The sequence below is a fragment of the Agelaius tricolor genome, unplaced genomic scaffold, assembly GCF_023055355.1.
Source record: "Agelaius tricolor isolate 1412-34295 unplaced genomic scaffold, bAgeTri1.0.p SCAF_18, whole genome shotgun sequence".
Taxonomy (NCBI): Eukaryota; Metazoa; Chordata; class Aves; order Passeriformes; family Icteridae; genus Agelaius; species Agelaius tricolor.
Window position 1 is genome coordinate 980,904 of NW_027269278.1, and position 17,682 is coordinate 998,585.

At 48.4% G+C, this 17,682-nt stretch overlaps 1 protein-coding gene across 2 annotated transcripts in view; it reads left to right on the forward strand.

The window, feature by feature from the left end:
* Positions 1 to 16,644, forward strand: part of FGF18 (fibroblast growth factor 18) — a 66,596-nt gene extending 49,952 nt beyond the window's left edge. For both annotated transcript variants that reach the window (XM_071442977.1, XM_071442978.1), the window contains 2 exons: positions 289 to 395; positions 15,626 to 16,644. In XM_071442977.1, coding sequence (XP_071299078.1) covers positions 289 to 395; positions 15,626 to 15,892 — 374 coding nt within the window. In that variant the 3' untranslated portion in view covers positions 15,893 to 16,644. The remainder of the gene's footprint in view (positions 1 to 288; positions 396 to 15,625) is intronic.
* The last annotated feature ends 1,038 nt before the right edge of the window (positions 16,645 to 17,682 follow it).

Sequence of the window (17,682 nt, forward strand, 5' to 3'; positions counted from 1 at the left end):
TGGTGTGACAGATGGAGCCCACACGTGTGGTTATATTGTGTTTATTGTTGGTTATTCTGTGGTAAACCAGCTTTAAACCTGGGGTATCTGTGTGGGAGTGAGTGGAGAGGTGTCAGTCCTGCACCGAGCCATGAGCTCGGCCCTGGTGCTGCCTGAGGCTGTGCCCTGCAGAGCACCTGGGCATGGTGTGGTTCAGCTGGGCACTGGGACAGTGCCTAGGGAGATCTGCACCCTGTGCCTTCATGGGACCACACAGGTAAATGCTTTCTTTTCTTCTTCCTTTCCAAGCCCAGCTTCTAGTGGAAACAGACACTTTTGGAAGTCAAGTCCGGATCAAAGGGAAGGAGACAGATTTCTACCTTTGCATGAACAGGAAAGGCAAGCTAGTGGGCAAGGTAAGTGTTTCCTATTAATTCATCTGTAACCTGAATGTTACCTTGAGCAGCCTCCTCAAGGCTGTAATGATGTGTTTGAGCCTCGTCTGTCAGCCTCAAATGACGAGCAGGACGGGGGATGTGGGGTTTGCAGGGAAGCTTTTGCTCTCCCAGGGGCTCTCCTGAGCCCCCCCAGGCTGCCAGAGGAGCCCTGCAGCCTCACAGGGCTCTCCAGTGCTGCTGCAGGTGTGCACGGGGTCGTGCCTCACGTGAGATGTCACCTTAGCATCCCAGAGCCATGGCCACCTCCACAGCACCTTCCTCATCTGGTCTTTCTTTGGGGGGACATTCAAATATGAATTTCCCCCAGAATTCCTTTTGGGAAGAATTCAGAGTAGAAGCGCAAGCAGAGCACTGTGCTGTGGTTTGTGCTGGGCAGCAGAAGGCTCCTTCCTGCCCTCCAGGAGCCAGGGACTGGCATGGCACAGCCAGGGCTGGAATCTGAACATTGGGGGATGCCTTCCCAATGGAAGCATGTAACAAATTACAGTGTGTTCACCCCTTCAGCCCAACTTGTGTGCTGAAGTAGTATTTTTGTAATTCACACAGTCCTTCTTTATGGCTGGAAAGGCTGGAGGCTTGCTAACCAGGAAGAGGCTTGTGCAAAGCTGAAGTGCCACCAAAAAATAAATGTCAAATAGAATATTCCAGCCTTCAAACCTCAACTGTGTTCACTTTGCACCACCAGGAGTTCAAATTGAGCATCTTTGTGGCCGTGAAAAATGGAAGCAGAGTTTTGTTTTTAGTCAAGGCAGTGAAAGCCGTGCTCCCAAACAGAAACCAGAAACCAAATGGCTCTGATGAAAAATTATTTACTGTTGTGGTCACAGGAGTGACACCTCTGATAAAAAATTATTTACTGTTGTGGTCACAGTGGGACACTGCCTTCCCTGGAGGACCTCTCCCTCTTCCACTTGTGCTTCCTTGGGGATCAGATGTTCTGTGGAGGCTAAGACCAGGTTATTTGCTGCTAGCCAGGGCCCTGTGCCTGACCTGCTTTGGAGCTACCTGTCAAGGCAGGAGGCATCCAGGGCACTGCTTAAAATCAGGGAGAAATGGAAATTAGCACTCTGAGAGGGCTGGGGCAAAGCAGCCAATTGTCTCTGCTTCCTCCACTTGGGTTACCACCCTGCATGGGACCCCATTGTTTGGTCTTGGACAGGGAAATTATTTTAACTGGTTTTAAACCATGTTGGATGCTTTTGAAGGTTGCATTGGACACAAACCTACCTTAGATTTTTCTGTGCCCTAATTTTCCATCCTTTAAATGTGATCATAGCATTTTCCCCAGATCTGAGCATTTTCCCCAGAAATGTTGTAAGGATAATGTTGTTGATGTTTATGAGGTCATGATACCAGTCATGGAGACCTTAGAAGCACTCAGGTGGGGTAAATTGAGCACAAAATCTTAGAAAAATCCTTTTCCTTCAGCAGACCTTGCCCCAGGTGGGTCAGCAGTGGCACAGGGCAGCCCACAGCCTTTCCTGTTCTGAATGGAGTGCCCAGGAGCATCCTGGCAAAGTCAGGATGTTCCTGGGCACTCAGTTTTTCCAAACATACCATAAATTTATATGGAGTGTGTATTTAAGGCTCATCCCTTGATTTGGCCCATTGGGCACTGAGGCAGGTCACTTGTTTCACTTGTCACCTTTCAGGCAGCGTGAACCTTTACCTGCCTCCCCGTGTGCTTTTCATGGTGTTAAGCTGGTAAATGTTTTGTTACAAAGAATAAATAAGTCGTTCCCGTAAATACTGCTGCCCTCCCAGCCCAGCCTATGACAATTTCCCAAAGCAGCCGAGCTGGGCTGGAGGGAACGCGGCGCTGGGCAGGAAAATGTTCCAGACGTGTTGCCCATATTAACAGCTCCTCATAAGCAACAAAAGAAAACAATAGCATGTCTTCTTGATACCAAAGAGTGTGGTTTTAATTAGTGTCATGGTTTCAGCTCTCTTTGTGGCAAGAGTTTGAGGGAATGCTTTTTAGCCTGAATGCTCTAAACAGCCAGTAAACCCCAAGGAAAACATGAGATAAAAGTTACGCCTGGGCTTATACAAATATTTAAGTTCAGTCTGGGGGTGGAGGGGAATGAAGCCCACGAAGTGATTGTTCCATGGTTGTCCTGCTATGTTCATTTGGCAGGAGAGGAGCCATGGGACCAACCCAGGCCTTTCTTCTGCTCGTTTCCTATTGCCTTGCACTGCAGAATCCCCAACCAGACCAGCACATGCCATCTGGCTCTGTTCTCCTCCTCACTCAGCAGTTTTGGATCCCCCCCAGTTGAAAACCTGCTTTGAATTTAGCCCCTTTTGTATCCCATAATCACCTACAAAGAGTGCCACGGTCAGGAGCAGGTTGTTGTTCTCAGCTGGAACTGGTGATGAACACAAGAGCTCCAGAGGTGGACAGGGCTTTTCCCCACCTTGGAGCTGGCTGTGTTGCAGGGAAGTAGATTAACTCCCCAGGGGTAAGAAGAGCAGCCTTTGTGTCCTTATTTCTGATGATTGCACCTCCACCCGAGTTTCCCAGCAGAGCCCTCTGATGGAGCCTGCTCAGGAGCCCCAAACCTTGTGGGTTTTGCCTGTCTCAGGTGCTGCTGTGTGTGTTCACAGGCAGCAGTGGCCAAAGGGCTCAGAGCTGGTTTGGGCAGGCTCCTGACTGTTATAACAGCAGCTGCTGCAGTCACTGGCACTCTGTGATGCTTTGGAAAATGAGACAGGGGATGTGTTGTACAGCAGTCACTTCTCTGTTACAGGTGAGCAGCGCTTGGGGAAAACAAACTAGAGTGTGTTTTTTGTGGATTCTTGGTGTTGTTTTGAAGAAGGCCCAAGAAACATTTAGATTTCTTTCTTTTTACTTCTGCCCATCTGTTTCTTAGACCATGGTGTTTTGGAGCTACATAAAAATTGTAGGTCCTGAGTTTTCTGGTCTTCCTGAGGTTTTCTGTGAACCATTGAACTTTATTATAAAATCACAGAATTTTGGGGGTTGGAAGGGACCTTAAAGCTCATCCCATTCCACTCCCTGCCATGGCAGGGACACCTCCCACTGTCCTAGGCTGCTCCAAGGCCCAGTGTCCAACCTGGCCTGGGACACTGCCAGGGATCCAGGGGCAGCCACCGCTGCTCTGGGCACCCTGTGCCAGTACCCTCAAAGCAAAGAGTTTCTTCTTTATATCTGGTACAAATTTATCTTCTTTTAGTAAAAGCCATTACTCCCTGTTCTACTGCATCAGGTCCTGCTAAAAGGTTTGTCCCTGTTTTTTTAACCTTTTTTAAATACTGAAAGGCTGCAATAAGTTCTTCCTAGAGCCCTCTCTTCTCCAGGCTTTATGGTGGAATCACACTATGGTGGAATCAGGAGAGAGATGAAAATAGGAAAATTCAGAACAAGAATGCCAGCTGCTTTTCTGAGAAACTTTTTTGTCTTTAAAAAAAATATTAAACCTCTTTATTTATATCAGGTTTTTTACAAACACAAGGAGAAAAGGACTCAAAGGTGCAGTTCTTCAAAGGAGAGGCACAATGTGACTTGTCCACTTGTGACAAGTCATCTAGAACACAACAACTCTGAATATTGGCAGTAATTCACTGTTAGAGGCAAAGAGGAGCTGATGGTCTCTTTGGAGGTGCTCTTGAGCTTCTAACTGGTTCTCCTGGGGAGTCCTTCTGTGTTTTCTCTCTCTGCCTCAGCTTCTCTTATCTCATGCATTTGCATTGAGATGAGGCCATTTGTGTTTGCTGAAGGCTGGCAAGGGTGAGTCACTGAAGTCTCCCAGAGTGAGGAGCAGCCTGGGCTGAGCAGGTGGCTCTTACCTGAGGTGGGCTCCAGCTGCTCTTGCTGAGCCTGTCCTTACAGCACATCCAGCTCCCTAGAACTGCAGGATGCTGCAGAGATTGCCCTTCACTGCCCTGTCCTATCCTCTGCTAGGAGAACATTTGCAGTCAGGGGTCTGTGTGAAGCCTGAACCATCAAAGGAAGGCCAGAGCCTGCCATTCTTTTGGGCACAGCCAGGGTCGGTGGCTGCTGCATGGGGAGCAGAGCAGAGCATCTCCTGACCCCAGCACTGTCTCCAGGGAAGTTCCCTGACACCCCCTGTGGGATGAGGCGGTCTGGTCAATGCTGGTGCTCAGGCTGCAGCAGGTATCCGTGGGGAGGGTTCTTCACACTCCCACCTTCTTTCAAAGATCCTCAGTGATCTGGTGTCCACACACTCTCAAAATCATGGTAGTATTGGGGACATATAGGGGCATTATTTTTGTAAAAACATTTTAATGAGTTTGTTTATTCCTCCATTCTCTGAGCTGAATGTGAGCAGAGGAGAAAAGCTGTTTGGTGAAGGGTAGGAGGCTGTGGGCAGCTGGGTGGCTGAGGCAGAGCTCCAGACAGGTGACAGATCATTTGGGTGCCTCCTGGGGATGTGTCCCCTGATACCACGTCTGCAGCACTGGGGCCCTCCCAGCACTCCCAACGAGCAGTGTTGAGCTTTGGGCCCCAGGCACAGCCCAGCTCCTGAACAAAAGCTGTGCCAGCCAAAGCCTGGCCGTGCCAGGGCCATGTCATTGGTACAGGGGACAGGAGGTGGCACGGCCAGGCTGGCCACCAGTGCCTCTCCCAGCCCTGACCAGCACCACTGTGCTGGTGCCACTCACAGCAGAGACCTGCCTCTGAACACAGCATTTTTGCTGGTGTGATAACTGCTTTCCAAGCCAATATATTTCTTAATGTTACCAGAAAGTTGCTAATACCATATGGCAAGGCTCTCTGTATTTTTGCAGGACAACAAACAAATTGTTGCTAGATGCCAGACTGCTCTGGCAGAGCTTTATCACTGATGCCTGCCAGCAGTAGCCTTTAGGGGATAGTAATAATTTGGAGTTGTTTACATTACAGCTTTAAAATAGGGGTTTTCTTGAGGCATGTGTGTGTTTAGTCAGGAAAGTTGGCTAAAAAAACTCTTGACAGCATCAAAGACTGAAGGTGCCCACTGTGGCCTGTAAATGTGCTCTTGGCCCCTGAAACCCACTGGCCCCATGGGAGAAGGAGCTGTGGAGGCTTCAGCAGGAGCCTCCCTTTGTAGGGAAGGAGACTCACCTAGGTGGGAGACACTAGGGGATCCTCCAAAGCCTTTTTGCTGTATACCTGGAGCAGGTTTTCATCAGTTGGCTTTGGCTGAGAGTGAGGTTAAGCTTTCTTGAAAAACTGTCTTTGAAAAGCTACTGGTGGAGAATCAGTTCCTCACTGCAGGGCTGGGGGCTGAGGTAAGGACACTTCAGGATGAGCCCCAAGCCCAGTGCCCTCCACATGCCCCAGTCCTGTGTGACATTTGGGTGCCAGTGCTCCTGTGCCTGCCATGCCAGGGCCATCCTGGCAGCCAGGGGTGCTGTAAAGGTGCCAGGAGGTGTGTGGAGAGGGCAGGGGCACCCTGGGGTTGCAGTTTGGAACTCTGGTGCAGTACATGAGGTGTTTGCCCTGCTCAGCTTGTATATTTAAAACCACACTTAACTGCATCTTGGATTTGGGGCAGAACTCTAAGTTTCACTGGAGTTAAATTCTTATCCAGAATTTTTCCTGGAGTTGCACAGTATTCGGGTTGCTTGAAAGGGGCTTGTAAAACCTTACGTTTTTGAATGCTGAATTTGCAACATAAACATGAGCAGGATTGGTGGGGTGTCAGGTTTAATAGCACATGTTTTGTGGATCTCTCTGTGACATGCTCAGCCATAAACCATTCCAACTTGGCATCTCATGCAAAAGCAGAACTTGACATGGCTTTTGCTGGGTCTCACTCAGATCTCGTTTGGAACTGCAGTCTGGGTCTTCGCTTTCCTGTAAGGTTTTTTTAGTTTAAGTCATCTAAATAAACACATGCACTGGACCCTGAAGCCAACCAGCTTTGGACATTGCCATACTTAGGACAGGGAGACCTGATCTGGAATTGTCTCAAGTGTCCAAAAATCTGGAATCAGAGCCTGCAGGATTGCGAAGGTCTTAAAAGCAATGAGATGACAAAACCACTTTTATTTTGGTTGGGCTATCAGAATCTTCTACGTTTATCTGATCAGGCTTTTTTCCCCACAACCTGTGGAAAAAAATAGAATTATTTTTCTGAAAATTTAGAAGCTGAGAGTCTCATGAAATTAAAAGTGGAAGTGGAAGCTAAACCACACTCCTCCATTCTCAGACCCCAAACATCATTGAGAAGCTGGAGATGAGCTACAAGAAGGGACCTGGGGGGGCCCTGGTCCATGGCCAGTTGGATCTGAGTCAGCAGTGCCCTGGAGCTAGGAGGGACATCCCTGCCCTGGGACATCAGGGGCAAGGGAGGGATTGTCCTGCTCTGCTCTGGGCTGGGGCAGCCTCACCTCCAGTGCTGGGGCAGTTTTGTTGCCCAAAACTACTTTTATCTATATGTGAACATCTCCAGTTAACTTAAGCTTATCAGCACAGCCCTAATTCTTCAAGTGTTTGCCCTGAAATAAAGCAAATGGTCATTTTATTTAAAAAAATAAACATTCTTCATAGTATTATTTTTATGATAAGGACTCGCAGGTACTCTGCTGGGGATGTGAGCACTGTATGTCCTGGCTGTGTCAGGGCACCAGAGAGCTCTGTAACACATGTACAGGTTTATTGTGTTTCCTCTTTAGGAAATGCCGTGTTTCCTTTGGATATTTCTAAGAAGCCCCAGTTCTCTCTCAGACTAAGCTTTGCAAAGTCAAGGTTCACTTGCAGCCCCAACTTGTAAGCTTGACCTCTGAATCGTTTCCTTATCCGATGGCTGGAAGGTGTCCATACCCTTCCAGGGAAGAAAACCATCTTCTTGAAAGCTGTGTGATAATTTAATTTAATCCTTGCTGTCCTCAGGAAGCAAGTGTCACCATAAAGCTGCTGACCTCCTGTCCTCTGTTTTGTGGTGGCTGCAGCTGTGTGTCCTGTTGGACTATTTCAGTTCCCTAAGCTTTAATGTAAATTAAAATTACTGATGGGGATCCCTGAGCCCTGGTCATGCCTTGTCTTGTCTGGGTGGAGAGGGTGCTGCTGAATGCATCTTGTGCTGACAGTTATCAAGTTGGATTTAACTGCTTTCCTCACAGCATTTAATCTCCTAAGTGCAATTTTTTGTTGGTCTTGAGCATCTCTTAAGCTGAGGGTGATGTTTCTTCTAAGCACTACTTAGCAAATATACTGATGTATTTAACTGCAAGAAGGAAGGAAGAAGTGCAGCCTTGTCTCTCTCAAATGGGTGCAGCTGAGATCATGTTCAGGGGACTCCTGCTCCTCAAGGGCTGTTTCTCCTTGGCTTGCAGCTTGGTTTTGGAGAGGAGGTGAGAAGACAGAGGGTATTTTTGCGGTGGAGAATAAAACCTGTGCTCTAACAGTAGCAAAATAGAGTCTATTTGATATGTCAGTTACAGAACTATATTTGAGGTCCAAGAAATGTAGATCCTGCTTAAATACATTTTTGTTCTTGAGATTCTCTTGCCTTATCTTTTGGGTACCCAGAGATACGGAATTTTGCCTAGGGAGGACAAGTCTCAAGCCTTGCATTTGTTGCATAGGGATGGAAGTTGGTCACTCACAGGCTGGAACAAATCTGGATGATAATTTTTTCTGGATGGCACTTGATTTGATGATGGATTTCTCTCTTTTCTTAGTAATATAACTTGACATGAAGAGAACTAATGCCATCCTGCATACAAACAATGACCTTTCTGGTTCTAAATTTCCCCCATTTAAGCTTGCTTCATGGAAAGTGGTGTCACTACTGGAATCTTGGCTGGATGAAATTGCATTTGTTTGCAATGATAACTTACAGTAAGTGTGCATGTTTGTTTAATGTGAATAAATCTGGGACAAACACAACTTTCTATGAGGTCAGCAACTCTTCTAGTCTTGTTATCCTGCTCCACTTATCATCTACACCTGGGTTTTAAACAAATTTTTAAGAAAACAATGCCTGTAGTGGCACAACTCTCTGTATCACAGAATCACTGAGGTTGGAAAAGCCCTCCCAGACCACTGAGTCCAAGCTCTGCCTGGTGCCCACTTTGTCCCCAGCCCAGAGCACCTCCAGGCCTTCCTTTGATACCTCCAGGGTTGGGGACTCTACCTCCATGGGCAGCCCCTTCCCATGTTTAACAAATTCCGCCTGATGCCCAGCCTGAATCTCCCCCAAGCCTGAGTCTCTGTCCTCTTATCCTGTTGCTTGTTCCCAGGAGAAGAGTGACTCCCACCTTGCTACAATTATATATTGATTTGAAGCCTACATGAAATATGCTGCTGCTCTTAGATGGCTTTTATAGAAAATTCAGGACTGGCCTATGGAGGCTGGAAATGACTGCTGGAAAAGAGCTCCCAGCAAAGCCCAGCAGAGCCCTTCAGCAGCAGGTTGTGCTTTGTACAGAGGGGTAAAAACACCTTCCCATCCCTTACCACATGCAGCCCCTCCCAGCTTCCATGGAACTGGACCTGGTGGGTGCAGATAACAAGAGATGCCATAGATCTGCTCAGATATCACATCTGAAACCTGCCTGGGGATTCAGACCTCCTGAAGAGCAATAGCTTCCTGCTCCAGGGAACCTGCAGTTTTGACTTAAGTTTCCTAAATTTTCTCTTGGTTTAATAAAGTTCGTTTAAAAAGCAGTTGATATTTCTCCTCATTAAGTATGTGCAGCTCTCTGAGATGCAGTTAGGAATGTCTGTCAAGCAAATGTGCATCTTTCCAGGTGAAGCCACCTGGTTTACCCTAATTCAGGCTGTGGCCACCCTGCTGCAGTGTTGGCAGGAGCCGTGGCAGTGACGGAAGGAGCAGGTGAGGAGGCCTGTCCTGGTGTAACCCCAGCCTTGCCTGGTCCAGCCTACAGAGACTCCTTTCATCTGTGTCCTCCAGTTTATCCTGTGACAGAGAGCTCTCCCAGGGCAATGTGGGGATTACTGAACTTAGTTAGAAAAAGGGAATTTTGGAAGGGAAGGTGGAAGGAAAGAAAAATTTTAAGCTGTTCTCTTCCTTCCTCGGTTCCTGCAGCTTGTGCCTGGCACAGACAGGCACAGGGCTCTGCCAAGCCTGCATGTCCTGACCCACACATGCAGGACCGTGCCCTTTTCTGCCTGTTTTCGGGAGGGATGGGGTGTTCCCAGCACATGGGGGCAGCTGGGGGCAAATGTGGGCAGGGCTGCTTTGGAACGGGGCCTCTGGAGGGAGATGTGCCCTCCACGGAGCATCTCCTCTGCATGGTTTTGTGTTACTTCCCTGCCTCGTGAATGCACTTAGATGTCCTGTATACATAATTAACCTCTCCGCTGTGCTGGCAGACACTTTTATTGAACTGCCCATCATGACTCCTAAGTATTTTCCTCGGAGGATTGTGCAGGTTCAGAGGGCAGAAAGCTGGAGGAAACGCGCATGAGGCTGAGTGACTCTTGGCAGTTATGGATGCAGCTTCCCTGATTTACAGCCTGCTCTAGGAGCAGGAATGTGCATTTGGGTCAAGAGGTGTCTCTGTGGTCAGGATGCTTTGTCATAAATCCAAGATGCTGAGCATCAGGATGCTGCTGATGGATCTGTCCCGATAATGCCCATAAAGTGCAGGGGATGGCTGAGCACTCAAGCTCACTGCTGTGAGTGAGCAGGTTCTGCCACCCCAGAACTGTGGGCTCTGGCAGTGCTGTGCTCACCTCCCCATCGTGTTTTCCGACCTGCCTTTAGAAGGTGTGTGTGTGTGTGTGTGTGCGCGTGCCCGTCAAGGGGGAGAGGGGCAGTGCTAAAAGCTGTGACATTAACACTGCTCCTGTATTGCCTCCTTCCACCTGGGATTTTCCAAGCCATGTGGAGCAAGTCTAGAGGAGGCTCCGAGCATTGGCCCTCTGGCTTTGAGCTAAGCTTGTGCAAAACTGCAGAGAAGGAACTTCCTGAAAGCCTCTCGTCTCTGGGCACTGCTGGGGGAACAGCTCTGGGGCTGCCAGGGGTTATCAGTGGTGTTTGGGGCACCAGCCCTGAGTCCTCAGCTGGGCATCCTTCAGGAGCAGCTCACGGGGAGTTCTGAGCCATGCTGCTCCTGGAAACCCAAGCCTTCCTTGCTCTCACTGCTGTGAAATCTAGGAGACAACAAGGTGGGATTTTGTCCGTGTAATGCAGTGGGTGAATCTAACAGTGTCAGTGTCCGAGGGAATTTCAGCAGTCCTTTGAAATGATTGCTGAGCTCAGTGGGTGTGCCTCACACCTGGGGGTGGCATGAAAACCAGCACGGTAGGGTGCCAGGGCTTGGGAACCCCGTCTGTCTGTCTGTGTGTGTGTGTGAGAGAGAGAAGGATGGGTGCAGGAAGGGTCCCTTTTCAGCGGTTTTCCTTGTAAAAGCCTGGGTGCGTGCACCTCTTGGAAACCTTTTGCTTGGGTGGTAGCTTTCCCTACTCCAGAATTTTTGGGAGGTGGGGTCTTACTTCCTTCGCAGAGGGAGATGCTCTCCATTGTACGGAGGGCTGGTGTCACCACGGTTTGACTTCGAGCCTGGGGGCTGAGCTGCCAAAAAGGTGATAATTAAACCAGAGACTCAGCCCCCTCTCACTTGGAGTGCTGAGACTCGCTGTGCCCTCTGCCAACCCGGCATGTCTGGGATGTTTGGTTGTGTTTGGGGTTTTTTGTTATTTGCAGCACATTACCAGTCGCTCACCCAGAGAGCTCCTAAATACAGCAGCACTTGAGGAGGGGAAGTGTTTTAACCTAAGCTTAGCTAACCCCGATCTTTGCAAAAGAAAAAATCTTTTCCGTCCTGGGGGCTTCTCCCGCCGCTCCTCGCTGTTACCCGAGTAGCTGCCGTGAGCTCATTGTTGCTGTGAAAGCCGAGGGAAGTTTGGATTTCCCGGTGCCCACTGCGCCAGATTTGTGAAGCGTAAATGAGAAAACCTGCCCTGGCCCCGTGTGCCATAAAGAGCTGCTCAGGTGGCTCGGCGTGGCTGCGGGGGAGGGCGGGGGCGGCTGCTGCACCTGCTGATGCTTTGGCTCGGGCTGGTGGCACAGAGCGGCCGCGAATTCCCCCTGAGCCGCAAGCTGTTCGTGGCAGGAATGCCTCGCTCCGAGGAGCGCTCCTGCTACGACAACAAAGAGCTCTTTGATCCTTTCCATTTGGAGAACTTAAAACGAGAAAGCCAAACTACAATAAGACCAAGTTGGGTCATAAAAGGAGAGCAGGAGCACCAAAGCGCTCCGGAGTGTAATTGTAGAAGCAGCAAATGCTTTGGCACTTAATTCTGCTTTAGTGTCAGTTCAACGTTTCACGTTTAAGACTGGAGAGCCCCTCACCAAATGCTCTGCACAAACAATCCGGGGCTGCTCCTCGGTGAGCCCCGTGTGCTCGGAGAGCCCCGGCCCAGCGCGGCCCCTCGGCTCTGCTGCGCTCAGCTGCGCGGGCTGGAGCCGGCTCGCGGTGCACAAAGTCTGCTCGAACCCCTTACTGCAGGGTGAGCCTGGGCTGCTGCTGCTCTAACCCTGCCCTGTAAAAACCCTGGCACCGCTCAGGTCCCTGCCTGGCGCTGGACACTGACCCAGTGCCAGCGGGGCTGCTCCCCAGCCCTTGTTTAGGAGATACTCTGCTGGAGCCAGCCCTGGGTGCTGCTCAGGCTGGGCTTTCCCCTCACTCTGCACAGACCTGGGCCACGCCCCAGAGCTTTCCCTGGAAGGTGGCATTTAGATGAGGCATTTTATAAGGCATTTATCAGAAATTTGGCTAACAGATACCACATCTTCCCAAAGTTCTTGGGCTGTGTTTAAACAAAAACATGCTCTGAATGATTTCTTTGCAAAGAACTGACCTGCCAGGTGGCACAGCCTTGTTGCATAGCCAGGCAGCAGCCCCTTGGCCAACCCAAACAGTTTGGTCTCTGACTTGCAGAGGGCCTTTGCAGGAGCAGGGTTGTGCCTCTGCTGTGTCCTGCTCTGAGCAGGGAGCGTGGCTGGAGCTGCTGCCAGTGGGATGATGAGGCCAAAAGGCAGATGCAGCCAGTGGGGCACATGAGGGGCACAGGAAGCCCTCATTCCTGCCGTGGAGGGGACAGGGATGTGGGGCTGGGCGTGGGACTTCCTCTGTCCTGTGGCCAGGCCATTACACTGGGCCAGACAGCCCCTGTGCAGCTTTGAGGCTTTCAAGAATTTCTTTATTGTCAAGAATCAGTTGAAAACACAAAGCTCCGTGTTTTGGAGAGTGAGTGCTCTGCCAGGCACATCCCTGCCAGCACAGTGTGTATGAAATGTGGCTTGGCAGCAGCTCCCACCTGCCTGCATTGGTGACAGAGGGTGCAGCCCTGGGTCAGTTGCACCAGGAGCTCCTGGGGAAGGGTGAGCCCGTGGCTGGAGCAGGGAATGATGCTTGGATAAAGCTGTCTCCCTTTTCTCTTTCATCCCCCTCTCTTTGGAGGTGTGAGAGGATGGCTGACAGACCCAAGAAGTGTTTTGCTATGGCTCAAGTAGGGAACTGATTAAATTTTAAATGTTGGTCACCTGATGCTTAAAAATTACTGAAAACCCTCACAAATTGATTTTTCCCCTAATAGGTTGCTGTGAGTACAGTTCTTCATGGTGTAGGTAGCTTGTGTGAATGATTTATCCTGTTGGGGATCATAAAAGAAACTGTAAAATTATGTTGTCAGTATTTGAAAATCATTTGTGTGTCTGTGACGTGTCTTAGCACATACAGGAATGCTCTGTTTGGGGAAGTGAGGTCCTTATCCTGATTGATCTCTAGGTACTTGTAAATGCTGCTGTAATTTCATGTTATCAAACCATTTAGCTCTTCCTCTTCCAGAACGAAGTTATTTTATCTCATGCACCTTGTTTACTTCAAATTAGCCCTGAGGTTGGCCTGAAGTTGCACCTTGTTAATCTTCCACCTCCTGTCTCCGTCTTAGGCTCTGTCGGCAAATTTGAAGGTATAAGTAAATACTTTTTTGTTATTAATAGAATAAGTTCCCCCCTCCTACACACATGTTTTCTTTTCATTCCAGTCTTCATTTTCTGTGAAAAACTGACATTGCAGTAGAAGCGGAACCCTCCCAAATTGCATGAAAAACCCTTAATTCTCCTAGCAACAAGGTCAGGGCTCAAATCCAGTCCCTTCCCACGAGCATGGGGGGAACAACCCTTCCAATTACCTGCGGTACAGATCCGGTCGGTTCACAGGCACCTGGCTTTGGGTGGATTTGAATCCCAGCCATGGTATTGTTTAAAAATTCTCCACTCACTGGGGAAGGGTTTGTAGTGGGCTGGGCCCTGAGAAACCTGGAGCTGGTTTTATGGCTTCCCATTGAAATCTGGTGGAACCCTGTGGTGTTGACTGATTTCCCCCTTTGCCACTCATGTGGCTTTGATCAAACCCAGGATTTGTAGAATGACACCCCCAGGAACTGGAATCACTGAGCTTTGCCCAGTTCTGCTGTTCATTAAAGCATTTGTGAGCTTCCAGTTGGGGATGGTAAAATGAGGACCTTTGTGCCTATCCTGGATGGAGACTGCTGGTCCTAAGGCAGAGCCCCTGGATTAGCAGAACTGTTGGAAGAGTTGCCAGAATTCGCCCTCTTAATGAGACCTTACCTGGTGCTGAAAGCTTCGAGGTGCTGACTTCAGAGCAAACATCACCTTCTGTCACACAGATGGAACCAAAGCTCTGCTAAAGGCATGGAGTCCTAGAGGAATGGCTGGCCCTGGGGGCTGGTGATGACCAGCCATCCTGGCTTTCCTCTGTTGCTGCCTCCAGCCTGGGTCATGGTGCCTGATGATTCCCCTGTCGTGTGTGTTTGGGGCTCAGGGGTGCAGGGAACCCTGTGCAGCATGGCCTGGAGGGGTTCCCTCCTGTTCCATGATTCCCTGCCCTTCCACAAACTGCAGCAAACTCCACAGGGGTTGTGCAGCACATTTCAGGATGGCTGCCCTGGAAGGGCAGGGTGAGCTGTCCTTGGGGAAAGGATGGTGACCATGCAGGGTCTGGCTGCTTACCCCAGCCTTGTGCCCAGAGGGGCCCCTGAGCAGAGCGGGGGCTGGTGGCTGAGCAGCTCACGCTTCCCTGCCCCCCCAGGATATGATGGGTAAAGTGTTTAGTTTGGGTGGGCAGGGTTTCATAGTAGTATATGTAGGCCTGCAGTTCCAAAAAACTCATCTGATATCAGTGAGAAGCTGAATTGGCCTATGATGGAAATACTTCCTTTGAGTTTGCTGAGCTTTAAATGAAGTCCTGTGTGATGGTTTATATTTACTTATCCTGTATCTACTCCTGAGTATCTTCTGATGCATAAATCAAATCATGTGACATTCTAAGTACAGTACCAGTGACTCAGCAGTTAAAGGGCAAAATGTTTTCTGGCAGAAGGTTATGGGTGAGAAGAATTTCCTTTATGCTCAAGGACTTGAAGATGCAGTTGTGTGATGCTGTCACTCCCTCCAGTGCTGCCTGTGCTGGGTGAGAGTCCTGAATGCAGAGATCCTTGTTCTGCCATATTCAAAGCCCAGTTCTGGGTCTGGTAGGATCTCCAGGCTGAGCTGAGCCCAGTTTGGCTTCAGGGCTCTCCAGGGTCCCAGGGACTGGAGTGGTGCTGGGGACCCCAGTGGTTCCAGCAACCCTGGAGCACCATGTGTGGTCCATCTGCCAGGGGTTGCCCTGGGATCACATGGGGGAGAGTTTTCAAATTGCTGTGGAGGCTTAGACTGAAGCTTGTCATAATTTTAGTGGGATTTGGGTAGTTGGGGGTGAAAGCCCATGAGGTATTTCAGGAGTGAGGGGTAGAAGGGGAAACGCTGTTGTTTGGGCCATGTGAGATTCTGGGGTTTGGTTTTTTTCTGACTAAGTATGATGTTTCCCTGGCACGAATTCAATTCATCCTCTCTCCCTAAGGGAAGAAAGCAAAGCTGGATGTCTTGCTTTGCTTGCAGTTGAAGGCACTGGACTGGATAAACTTAATTGTTGTCTTTGAAAAAGTTTTCTCCCCTTGGATAAGAGCATTTAAAAAAAAGAAATTATGACCTCACGCTTTCATGCTTTAAAAAAAAATCTATTTTAGCTGATGCTTGTTATGGCTCTTATTAAGAATGTTTGAACCAAAAAAGAGGTCCAGATGTGATGATTTTATTTATGCCAAATCGGGTTTTGGTCACTGAGCTTGCATTTGAATTATTTATTTTTTCTTTCATTTTTTTTTTTTCCTTTTTCAGCCTGATGGCACCAGTAAGGAGTGTGTCTTCATTGAAAAAGTCCTAGAAAACAACTACACAGCACTGATGTCTGCAAAATATTCAGGCTGGTATGTTGGATTCACCAAAAAAGGGAGGCCGCGGAAAGGGCCCAAGACCCGGGAAAATCAGCAAGATGTACACTTTATGAAGAGATACCCAAAGGGTCAAATGGAAATACAGAAACCTTTCAAGTACACAACAGTCACCAAGAGGACTAAGAGAATACGACCCACCAACCCCAGCTAAAACCAGACAAAAATAGTGTCACAATAAGAAACCACAAAAAGAAAAAAAAAAAAAAAAACTGCACCAGAGGAATATTTTTACATTAAAAATAAGGAAGAAGCTCTATTTTTGTACATTGTGTTTAAAAAAAATAAAAATAAAAAAAAATTAATAAAAGACTAGATGGCAAATGCTGGGGAAAGCTGTTCGGGATTAATTGTGACTTGAAAAATGAAATTAACTGCTCTATTTAAATTGACTTCTTGTTGTTGATGACACACAGGTGCTTCTTTTGCTTTTTTTGGAAAGGACAACTTCTCAAGCATATCCCCAGAGGGAAAAAAAATTATTAAAAATAAATAAATAAAACCAAAGAAAACCAAAGTTCTTTCCCAAAGTTACTGAGACCCTGCCCCGCCAAGTGCCGGTTGCAGTAATTATTTATTGCCTGCTGCCCGCCCGCCAGGACAGGCGGCGGCTGCAGGGACGAGCCCGCGGAGCTCTCGGCGCACCGACCCTCTGTACCCCTCCTGACGACATTGGGAGTCACGGCTCCGTGATCCTGCATCCCGCTCACTTCTGGAGAATGCTGCTAACTACATTCAAGTGACTACAAGATGACCTAGTACACCAATGATAAGGGAATATTTTAAAACCAGCTATATTATATATATTATATATATATAAGCTATTTATTTCACCTCTCTGTATATTGCAGTTCCATGAACCAAGTATTACTGCCTCAACAATTAAAAAAAATTATTTAAAACATATGTACATATTTTTGCTGTTCACACTTCTTTCCCCTCACTGAGTAGTGTTTTTTAAATGTATATTTATCCTTTATGCGAGGCTGGCAGGAAATGTTCGGGGCAGTTTCCCCACTATAAACTTCATTGCTGATTCTGTAGTTCCTCCTGTTCCTTAATACCATCTTCCTCTTCCTCCCTGGTTGTTTCCACAAGGAAGAGTTTCAGTGGGGTGATGGTGGTGGGCTGAGTGTGAGGGAATCCACGCCAGTGTTTTTCAAGAGCGGCACATTTGATACCTTGCAGTCCAAGGAATATTTCCTAAAGCTGTGGCCAAGCAGAAAGTAAACTGGAAAATGAGTATCTGACTGCATTAACACATACTTACGTGTGACTTGTGTTTCCTTCATTAGAGCTTTTAGAGGGGCTCTTGCTTTCAGCTGTTTAATGCAAAATTGCGGCTTTTAAAACTTGCCCTCAGCCAGATAAATCCCTTTCCTTTGTTCTGCATGGTTCACCTAGCTCATCCAGGAACTTGTTTCCTTGGTCAGTCCAGCCAGCTTTCCTTCCAGGAATTTTGCACAGGATATGGGTGATGTAAAGTGCCCCACAAACAGAAAATGGGGAAAAGAAGCAAGATGAAATATCTGACCTCAGATTTTAGCTGGAATGCTGATGGAGCCCAAGTGGAGTTTTAAGGAAAAGCTTGCTTGGCTTTTCCTTCTCTCTGTCTGCAGACATGGCTACATTCCCTGGGTACAGCCAGGGCTGGAAATGCTCAATGCCACTAAGAAAGATTTTCTTGTTAATCAGGAGAATGACTCTCCCCAGAACAAGCTTTCCCAAGATAACTTTGAGAGCTGCAGCCAAATCCTGCAGATCAAAGCTGTTTGGGAGATGGGGCAGATAAGCATGCAAGCTTGAGGATGCTTATCTGAACCAATCTCCAAACCTTGCAAGCCTGGAGAAAAATGAGCAGTGCTAAGCAGGGTCACTCCATGCTGCTCCAGGAGGAGCTGGAGAGCTGTACAGGTGATGCCTCACGCCAGCTAAACATGGGAG